This window comes from Phoenix dactylifera, unplaced genomic scaffold (genome assembly GCF_009389715.1).
Source record: "Phoenix dactylifera cultivar Barhee BC4 unplaced genomic scaffold, palm_55x_up_171113_PBpolish2nd_filt_p 000739F, whole genome shotgun sequence".
In the NCBI taxonomy this organism is placed as follows: domain Eukaryota; kingdom Viridiplantae; phylum Streptophyta; class Magnoliopsida; order Arecales; family Arecaceae; genus Phoenix; species Phoenix dactylifera.
The window spans coordinates 124832-135886 of NW_024068113.1; the positions used below are offsets into that span (position 1 = coordinate 124832).

Sequence of the window (11055 nt, forward strand, 5' to 3'; positions counted from 1 at the left end):
GCACCGTTAATGTTCTTCAGCAGCATGTCTATTTTGGGTTCCACCATACGGTCACAGCCATTGTAAAAACAATTCATAGCCTTGCTTAACAGCAAATTCCATGAGCGAGGAGAGGATGTGACCAACCCGTTATCCATCCAAATAATGATTCAATTTTAAGGTCACACAGAGGGGTTCATTGCATGGTTCCAGCAAACATCAATCCATCTTTCTCAGAGTTTGTATTAGTCTGGCCACGGCATTCCATACCCGCATCCGTTTCAAGCAGCACAAGCACTTTGCTTTGAGGTGTTTCCCATGGACTCACTGGATCATGTGTTGGCAGAAAATTGTGCAGCTTATTTCATTTCCACATTTCAGGAATATCCAGAAAAAGTATCACGCAAACACTATATATTGATGTTTATCCCAGCATCCTTTGTCATGCATCATTTGACAAAGATGAGCAGATCCTGTTACATCTTACAAAACTTTAAATTTTTCGTGCTAAAGGGTTATTATTTGCAATCCAACTAGTGAAAGACGTATTTATCAGCATTACCATGGCATGTTAAACAGAACAGCTTAACTAGAAGACAGCTTTTGAGTACACCAGGTTATATTTTTTTAAAAAAAATATATGATATGTGATATAAAAATAAACATGCCACTTGAGGCTTCTAATCATCTCCATTTCCCATCTTGTCGAACTTAACAGCACTCTCTCTACCTAGACAAAAGCAACAAATTTGCAGTTAGCAAAAATAAAACAAAATAAAATAAATCAAAATGCATGGGAATATTTGATCTTATTCACGTCTACTAATAAGTTACAAGAAGAAATAAACACTATATTTATTAGCTGAGTTAGCTGGCATTGAATTCCTCGGCGATAGCAGTTAAAAGTAGATGGAAAGTTCAAAAGTGCATTTATGTCTTTAATCGAAGGATCGTAGTGGTTGAGCACACCGCCTCAAGTGCTTGTTGGATGATGTAACAGAGATTTTGGTGCTTAAAAAAAAAAATATTGTGTTGTTTGTTTCATGATGTATGTCAGGTTGCATCTCTTCCTAGCCCTCTGATTGCTATAGACCACCCTCTGGCACTATTCATGTTTATAACCTAGCCTTATGACCAAAGAGTTTGAGTGTAATTGAAATCTTTTAAGACATACTATTTATACACTATAATTTCTTACTTTATGTTAGGAAATTCACAACCCTATCTAGTACCTAAATTATGGCAAAACTCGAGAACATGAAAACTAAATTTACTTCTACCACAAAAACGGGAGGGGGAGGGGGGAGAGAGAGGAAGGGAAAAAGTAGAGTTCATAGTTTGTTGTACTAGTCCGAACCAGATGGTACGGAACGTACCATACCATACTGGTTCGGTACTGGTACCCAGTACAGATGGCATACTGATACTCGGTACATCGAAAAAAATTCATACCATACCGTATTGACACTGTGCTAGTGTGACACTGGTATGAGATGTGGTATCGAGACGGCAAATCTTGGTAGAATTAAACTGCAATGAGAATCAAACTTACAAAAACTTTAAGAGAATAGATAATTGTTCAGAAAAGCTGCATGGCACTAGAAGGCATGACAGGTGAAGCATCCACTCAAGGAAGTGATTTGAGCACTTCTACGGAAGTATGAGACCCTCTTTGTAGTCCTCGCTACCTGGTTTGCTTGGCTCACAGTCACTGCACTCCGCATCTCTTGTGCTTTTTTCTGAGCTGATCTTAGCTTGTTGAAAATCTTATCCATTGAATAAGATCTTTTCTTTTCTAGTTTCATCTGGAAGGAACGCAAAATGATTAAATTAGGTCCAAGATATAGGTTTCATTTCTAGCCTTGTATTGCAAACAACCACAAACCCAAGCAATAAAAAACTAAAATTAAAAAAATATATAAGACATTAATAATATATTACAACCTATAGAACATATTACCCAAAAAATAGAAGCACCAAATTTGTTAAATTAATAGCATGGTATGAAGACGGTGAAGCATCGAAGTTTAGTGAAGCACCTCTAGTTTCCTGATAGCTGCCTCAGCTTTTGCTTTCTGCAAATTCTCCCATGCTGTGATCTTAGCTTCCTCCCTTTTATACCTTTAAAAAATGTGCAGTAGGTCAGATAGGTCAGATATAGAGATATCAATATAAAATTATTGAAGTTTACAAACAGCTTTTAATAGCTTGGGAAGCAGTGTTACCCCTAAGTAGAACTTATTACAAACAGAAATTGATGAACTCGGGAATAAGTGTAGTCAAAGAGACCTTATATAGAGGATATTTCTTGAACATCACTAAGAGAAGAGATTAACTAACTTTAATTTAGAAATCCATGTATGTTTCTAGCAGTAAAGAGAATTGTTGATATGTTGGTTCAACTGATAATGTCAGAAGAGGAGTTATGCTGATTGATCATTTCTGCGTACATATTTTAATAATAAATGGGCGGTTCATGTGAGAGGAGAATCTAGTAAGATCATTAGATCATTCAAAATACTTGATTCTCTGGCTTGATAGCATCAAGATGCAGCTTCTGTTTAGGTTTGTAATTTTCCTTTCTAAAAGTAGGTAAGTACAAGCTCATGTTGTAGTCAAGGACTGCATCCAAGTCACTGTTAAGAGTAATCTAGTGAATCTTCTACTGCAAATATCAAGTGTTCACACAAATTCATCTGAAACTACGCGGCACCAATAACATGTGACAAGGAAGTTTCATTTGCATAACAATGGCTGACCTTACAATAGCATAATGTATAAGCAGAACAATAATCTTAGAATGACAATCTTACTTCGACATGGATTTTGCTGTATCTGCAACTTCCCAGGAAGAAGCCTTAGTCTCCACTGTCTTCTTCTTCCATTCTATGATGTTTGTTGAACGCCTATCAGAACCACGGGCTATGTGTTTCTTGGACCACCTAGTGACAGTAACTCGATCATCTACCTGCACATCTCTTACCTCCAGCTTTGAGAAATGGCTTTCCAGCTCTTGAATAGGATGAGCTGATTGTGGAGATGGAGAAAAGAAAGGCCTCTCCTTGGGAGAAGAAGGGGTACTTCCTTCTGGGCTCATTTGTGTCGCAACATCCTTCCTCAAGACTACAGGAGAAATCATGGTGGCTGCTTCCCCGGTGCTTTCAAATTTCTCATCTGGATATAATTTTAGAGATGATTAGAAACGATCTAGAACTTATATAAATGTTACAGCAGCAGAAGAGCCAAAAAAATAGCCAAAAATTAAACTAGTGCATCCAGCATAAAATAGAACTGGTTATGTTATTCTTCTTAGGGCATCGAATGACTATCCAGTATAATGCAATAATCAAATGTTCTGTGGCTCAATTATCTGAAACAGGAACCGATTTAAGTACTGGTACAGAGAAGTCAATGGATCTCTCAAAGAAAAAAAGGAACAAAAAAGGCTTTGGAAGCAGGTACAAGGATGTGTTTACAGAGAGATACAAAAGCAGGTATGACCCCCCTAAACAAAGTTTCCTGCCATTGTGCCATGCCATCTATTTCATATGCATAACTGAAATATACGCACTGAATATAAATGTTCAGTTGTTACAAAGCCGCAATAATTGCATCTTACAGTGCATAACTGGTCTAGCATGATAGCCAATGCAAAATATTTTCTCCCAGCAAATCAAAATACATCAGCAGAGCATATAGAGTCCATTAATGAAAGTCATTTTAACTGAAAGCCATTTTAAGCATACTCTTATTACTTTTCTTCACTGTTACTGTGGCATGTGACATGAGTATCACTGAGCCAAGATTTTCCTAAAAGTAAAAAATAATAAGCGACACCCTTCAGAAACCAAATCTGACAATGTAAACTGTATTTTGTATACATGTTTGTATGTACAAATGACATGAGTCCAACTAGAACCCACCTTAAGAATTTAACAAGACCTGTTGCTACACGTTGTATCTTTAACAAGACCACATAACATTATTGACAAATTGAAAAAACCAACTCTCAATATGTTTAACAAATATTTCTTTCTGTAACTTTTAGTTTCCTTGTAACTTCCCTGTGACTATGACAGATACAAGCCCCACTGAAATTACTACCCTAATCACAGAAACCAGATGTGGTTTTCATTCTATATATAAACGGACAAAATATTAATAATATTTCAATGCAACCTAATCCTTCAAATTGTGTTTACTTACCATCATATATATATATATATATATATATATATATATAATCAGCTTTTATGAGAAAACAAGAAATTGATATGAATTAATCCCCCACAAATATAGAAACTCATTACTTCTTTCATTAGAAGATGATCAAAAATAAAGATTAAACCCAAGAAACTTTTACGAAGAGATTGTGCATTCACATCATCGTCTCAATTTATATATCAGTAAACAACGTTACAATTGCATATGTTTCCCAATAGACCCAATAAGTCCAAGAATTCTTCTTTGTATGCTATTGTATATAATGTCCATGTGAAGCTAAATGTACTGAGTGCACTTAACCTGGTCTTATGATGCTTTCATTTTTTAGCTTGAGAATGCCCAACTCCACATGCTGCTTGAGCAATTTACTTTAACAACTCAGGACCTCACCCAAAAAGACAAGCTGGAAGGTATTATTTGGGTTCCTTGGTCCTATATAAGTACCCAAGATCTAACCAACGAATAACCGATGTGGAACTAAACACACGTTCGCACGGATCATCACATACTCCCCAGTTTAAGCCATGACGTCCTCGTCAGATTAAAGGTTCAAATCCATATAAATCTAATCATAAACACCACGATCGACCCGTGGTCAGCATCAATAAATTCATGCTGCAGTGTCCTTTAGTCCACACAGATTATGGGTCGAATCCGCTCTGATACCATTTGTAACAACCCAGAACCTCACCCAAAAAGACTAGCTGGAAGGTATTATTTAGATTCCTTGATCCTGTATAAGTACACAAGATCTATCCAACAAATAATCGATGTGGGACTAAACACACGTTTGCACGGATCCTCACATTTACTCCCCATCATCACCTTTCCTTTGTTACATAGCACATAAGCATCTCCCTCTCTCACAAATATTACTCATTAGTTTATACAAGAACGAAACCACATGTTTTAATTATATTTTTACGCTTAAAAATTGTAATATATAACTAAAAAGTGGGATTTTAGTCTATTTACTATCTTTTATAGTACAAACAAAATTAAAAATTACAAAGTCAGTCCATATTTAGATAGTCCTGTAATACCAAATTTTCAGCAATTCCCACAGGACCAGTTATGCAACTACTGGACTTAACTAGTTGACAAAATGGTATCATAATCTTTTTGTGAAGAAGGAGGATTTGCACAAAAGCAAAAGGGCCATAAATTACCAAAAATGAATTTTTTCCCTGACACAGTCATGAAAACAGATCAACTTTTCAAGTCACAGCTTCAAGATAATTATGGTCATGATCATAAGTACCATATATTCCCAGCAATATGCTAGAACACTCTGTCATCCAAGAGAAATGTCTTCTATTTTAGTATTGACAATAACTTCCAAATTTCTCATTCCAAAATGGTAATCCTAACTGAAATCAATGATTGGGGAACCCATTTTGCACTTCACAAAAGTCTTCTACAAGAAATTGATGGTGTCTTTTAGTTGAAATATAATCTGTTATAGATATCAGCATAATGTCATGCATGTGTCACTGATCTGAATAAAGATGTATAGGCACCGATATCAAGAAGAAACTTGAAACATGACAAGAAATTACATACCAGGTCAGTTATGAATTGATGGATACAGAATATGATAAAATGATTTGCAAAGAACAACTGAATTGAGTTTAACACCTTTCTCTTTCTCTCTGCATACAAATAAACATGCATATGCCCTTATGTATATCATATAAATATACACATATGTATGGCACATATAAACACACATATACAGATATGGGAATGAAGGTTAGAATAGTTACTACTCGAGATGGATGATCAAATAAACTAGCAAATCCAAATATGTAAATTCAGTTATGTACAAAACTACAATCTTGAGATGTTTGGTGTTTTGTTGACAAATAGTGGCCATGAGGCCAATAAAGCAAACTATTAAAACTCTTTTTGATTTTATGATTAACAATTCAATCAATTTTAGGATAGGTTGTTGATTTTGTAATCACTTGGGATGTGTATGCTGGATCCTGGGTCAGTTCACCAAGCCATTCAATTAGTGGGAGATCATTGAGTATCCTCTGAAGTCTGAACAGTTGGATCCATTAACTCTCAAGGCAGAAACCCCTTTCAGATTTTCATGCAAATGACAAGAAGCTTGGGGATCACCAGTTTCATGACAAGCACCCTTGTGAGTCTGGTCACTAGATCAAATAGGAAGATTATTTGTATCGAAGAATAAGTTAACATCTTTTAACTCTAAGCAGATAAGACTACGATAAAATTCAATGCGAGTGATCCTGCCATGAATTGAGCAGATTGTTTGAAATTTTTTGGTTGCTTTTATATCAAATATGCTTGAAAGAGAATCATAAATAATCTCAAGTAACAGTCAATGCCGATATAAACTTCCTAGTTGCAAGAAAAGGTTAAATGCCATGCCAGGAGATGCTAAAATAAATGCAGAGCAAAGTGCCTTGCTAAGATGACCCTAAAATGAACGCACTAAAATGGCTCTAGTATATTAAGCAAGACCAACAAAAAATAGAAAACAGATATATGAGCTATTATTGGGGGAAAAACAAAAGTTAATGATATAACTATAGTCAGAGATATGTGAAGAATAATAATGGCAGAAAAATTCTTAACTGGTATTGTGAAAGAAAAGGCTAAAGATAATAAATTAAAATGATGAAAAAATTGATTTTTCCCTCATGATAGATGATATGATTTTCTTGTGAGATGGTCTTTAAGGTTTTCACATTCTAGAGCAGACCAATAACTGCCCAGAGGATTTTGATTCTCTAATATAAGAAAGAAATACTATATATAATTAAGAGTGGTAAAAGAACTAGAAGACGTTATGTGAGAAAATTTGGTGCTTGCAACACTCATTTGAAGTAAGGAAAAAAAGAAAATAACACCTTTCACATTATTGCGTTCATATTATCTATGCATCAATTCAGCCTAATGTAGAATAAATAAGCTCCAATGAGTTGGTTCCATGGAATGACCTTTACAGCATTGGATGACCTTATCCATACGATCGTTGTAGAACAAAGGGAACAAGAATACTAGGTGGATATTCACAAATACAGCAGTTTCGAATAACTAATTTGAGTAAAAAATTTCACTACAATGGACTTACATATATAATCAACATAATTTATCCTTTGAAGCTGCTAAATAAGTAGGGCTGACAAAAGAAAATAGGGTTTATTATTGCCACTTGATGTAAGCTAATTTTATCATTCCTAATAAATTTTATTTTCAATATGAATCATGAAGATGTACAAGCTACTCATTCTATACTTGTTGATTGGTTACTCAAGGAAAGGTTCATTGATGGTTAGAAGCAACTCATACATTATAGGGAATGCTTTCAACCTTGTAGAAGCCATATCTAAGTCTAACTAGTCAGATAAATAAGCTAATGTAAGAATTCATCATGAGAAACATCATGACCGTACAGGAGCTTATTAACTCCATGTTCAACAACTTAATTTACACTGCATAGTTAATTTGTCAACTAAATTTACTAGAAAACCATGAAGACTATAACATTATAATCTAATCATATCTTTCTTACTGGGAATATCAAAAATGATCAGCTTGGCATGCCATATTATTCTAATACAATCAGAAGAACTTTGATGCAACACCTGGACCATGTCAGGGACCCTCTGGATCACCTCCATGAATAAGACCGAAGTCTAATGGATATCTCCCCATGTTCATTGCTATCCAACAGAACCTTCAAATATAAGTCATGGTAGCATAAACCCTCCTAGTAAATAGCCAGACACATGTAACTGAACTGATGCTATCAACACACTAGATTCATGTCAAAGCAAAATCCCGTAAACCTTTAGAAGAAGCCAAACAGAGGTAAGAGAAATGCCCAAACCTTGTGCAGTGCCATGAGAGCTGGGCAACGAGGAAGATGACTCGATCTGTGCGTCTGCCCACCCATGTACACTCACAGATCGCATTATATAAGGATCTGTATTAGCAGAATAAGATCTTCCACCCCCATCACCACCACCTCTTCCATCGTTACCACTACCACAACACCCACGTTCCGGAATCAGAACTCCTGCCAGAAAAGGCGAGCTTGCTGCAAAATTTCCAACCCTCCGGCTGTCAAAGCAGGGAACTGGCGGTGAGGCCAATGAATAGACCCCATGAATACTGCCGGGAGCTCCAAGTGGACCACTTTTCGACTTGGGCCGTCTATGATGAGGTGGGGGCACCGACGGCCTCCCAACCCCATCAGCTGAAATTGGACTAAAGATCCACTTCTCTGCATCCTCCCATTTCGAAGGCAATGTCCTCCCATTGTTGAATGGCAGCAAAACACCACTGCCCCCGTACCTCCGGCAGCTGTTCACCGGCTGTGGCACCCGCTCAGAGCTCCACCCCTTCTGATACCCAGCAGCTCCAACACCATGCCGGTAATTCGGCGTCCCGGGGCTAGGAAATGTGCCCGATCTGCTGCGGGACGAGGCGGCTGAGCTCTGCTTCATGCCTGCTCCTAAAACACCAACAAGGAAGCTTGGGGACAGGAGAGCAGCATCAGACCCCTGGCTATTGAGGTCAAGGGAGGCAGGCTTGCGCCTCCTGGGCTTCCTGCCGGGCAAGGGGACGGCTTCAGATCTGGACCGGCGGTTCTTGCATTCTAAGAGAAAACAGAACAAAAGCTCGCAACTTTAGGATAAGATTATGATAAAGTTCCAAACTTTATAAGAAGGAGAGGGAGTTTAGGGTGCTCTGTACCTCTGAGGGCGTGGGAGAAGGAATGTTGTGATGCGTCTTGGCTTTCTTCTTCCTCCTCTTCTTCTTCTGCCTGTAATGAGTCCTCTAGCTCTGTGAAACCTGAAAAGCTTAAGAGCTTGCTCTGATCCCACAAAAAAGGGGGGATTGGGTGGTGATTTTATGGAATGCTAGCAATGGTAACGGCAGCAGAGGATGGTAAGTGGTACTGACCCTTGTGGGGTTGGGTGGTGAGAGTCCCAGGGAAAGGGAAAGGCGAGGAGGCTCCCTTCTCTGGATTTGGATCTGGCCCAGCTCCACTGCAGCGCTCGCGTCCCGCCAAATGCTATATCAATCACAAAAGAAAGATAGATGCGTCTGAAATCTCACTTGAAGCCAACCAAATACTAGAGAGTGAAAAAAGCTATTCTAGGCAAACGAAACGAAAAGTCGCCATCTTTTCCCTCCCTCCCTCTATCTCTCTCTCTCTCTCTCTCTCCTTGCTTTTTTTTGTTCCCTTTGTTTCTTTTGTTTTTAACCCATCGTTGGGCATTGGATTCGAGTCGCTTTGCATTATTTTATTTGGATTAAATGTTTTATTGTCATATGAGCTAGCATTGAACAAAAGAATGCGGCAGATCCATTGAGTTCCGTGGCGAAAATACCACCTTTTTTGCTTTAATCCTTCACAAGCAACGAAACTACGAAGAAGAACTCGTAATAAATTTATATAACAACCATCACTCCACATGTCCTTCATCCAGACTGAAAAGAAAAAGGGGGAAGGAGAGGGAAAGAAATGGGAAGAGAACCAAGGCGGAGAACTGGGAAAAGAAGGGGTCGTGGTCGGATCCGAAGGAGCAACGGTCGACGGCGCTGCCAGAGGCGGAGGAGAAGAGGTTGCTGGCACTACGGGGGCCGGCGCTGCCGTTGCCGGCTGAATGGTGGTCGGAGGAATAGAGGATCACGGAATCTGGGCTCTCCTCCACGGCTCTCCTCCTCCTCCCTCCGGCTCTCAAATGCCGCTGCTCCAACCTCTTCTTCCTCCCATCCCTCCGCTCCTCTCTTCCCAAATCCTCCGCTCCAAGGCCAAACCCTAATCCCGGCATCCTCTCCTCCTCCGCATTCCCTCGAGATGCCCACAAAACTGTGTGAATTGAGATCGAGAGAGAGAGAGAGAGTTCTTAGGAATTCTTCAAACCGATTCAATGGCAGGTGGGGGCTGGTAGAGGGTGTTATTTTGTGAGTCTCAAGTTAAGAGTGATGCAAGGTTTCGGGCTTTGCATCGCTCCTGGTTTTTTCCAAGATAGGGACACAAATGACACTGAAAAATGACGGTACAAACGAGGAAAACAGTATCAAAATGGAAGGGCACTTTCGTCCTAAACCTTTTGTCGGTCATTAGAATTGGCTACGTGGCATCCAAGTAGTGGAGTTTTATGATTACGGTGTGTGAGGTTTGATGTAGCGGATCTGCTACTGTGTTACGGTGTCTCGGTGGTCAGAGGTTGGAGGGGGAGATTTATTGGCAACTTTTTGGCAGCCGAGACTTGGGAGGTGGTCAGGTGGGGTATGTTAAGGCTTTTTGGTGCTCCGCGAAGTAGTGAAAGCTTGACTGTTGTTTACTATTTTTTTATTGGCAAAAATTTTGGTTGTTGGGTGTTCGGCGTTGGGTTGAGCGAAGACGAAAATTCTTTGGATGTGTGCGGTGCGGTGCGGTGGATTTAATTGGGGGGATCGCGGTGGGCGGGGCCCGCCTGCTTCTTGTCTTGTTTGTCTTCGAGGTCTGGGGCGCGGGAAAGCTCGCATCCTGGGACGTTTTAATATTCACTTTCCTCGCTTCCCCGGTCGGAAGGCTCCCCCACCTCCAGAGAGCGGAGTAATGGACGAATGTTGTTTTTATTTCTCGAAGGATTTTTTTTTTTTCTCCCCTGATCCGTTTTACGTAGCTCTCGGCATCAGTCACCATGAGACAACCGAAGATTCGCATATCACAGTACCAGTAGGGTCGAGGGATGCCACCCAATCAGCCAATTATTAGTCTCGTATGTCCAACCATACAAATAGTCTCGGAAGATGGCAATTCTGTGCTCCGTCCCTGTGTTGATCCGTGATACCCCCTCGAGAATTACATTATCTGCC

General features: G+C 39.3%; 1 protein-coding gene across 4 annotated transcripts; it reads right to left on the reverse strand.

Moving 5' to 3' along the window:
- Window positions 1–376: 376 nt before the first annotated feature.
- LOC103697505 lies at window positions 377–10193 on the reverse strand. Of its 4 annotated transcripts, none has more exons than XM_008779375.4 (8): window positions 9726–10193; window positions 9148–9259; window positions 8938–9027; window positions 8069–8839; window positions 2793–3153; window positions 2019–2100; window positions 1532–1784; window positions 377–709 (listed from the first exon to the last, which is right to left on the reverse strand). In XM_008779375.4, the coding sequence occupies exons 1-7, from the start codon at window positions 10020–10022 to the stop codon at window positions 1578–1580; spliced, it is 1920 nt and encodes a 639-aa protein (XP_008777597.2). In that variant the 5' UTR covers window positions 10023–10193; the 3' UTR covers window positions 377–709; window positions 1532–1577. The 4 variants fall into 4 exon arrangements, with proteins under 4 accessions (XP_008777597.2, XP_008777596.2, XP_026657069.1 ...); XM_008779374.4 differs by having other exon boundaries at window positions 8938–9036; XM_026801268.2 differs by lacking the exon at window positions 9726–10193 and having other exon boundaries at window positions 8938–9007.
- Between the last annotated feature and the right edge of the window lie 862 nt (window positions 10194–11055).

Coding starts and splice junctions, on each gene's coding strand:
- LOC103697505 (XM_008779374.4), bottom strand. CDS start 10,022: ATGCCGGGATTAGGGTTTGGCCTTGGAGCGGAGGATTTGGGAAGAGAG. Junction 9,260..9,725: donor TTTCCCAGTTCTCCGCCTTG/GTTCTCTTCCCA, acceptor TGATTGATATAG/CATTTGGCGGGACGCGAGCG. Junction 8,840..8,937: donor CTTCTCCCACGCCCTCAGAG/GTACAGAGCACC, acceptor GTTTTCTCTTAG/AATGCAAGAACCGCCGGTCC.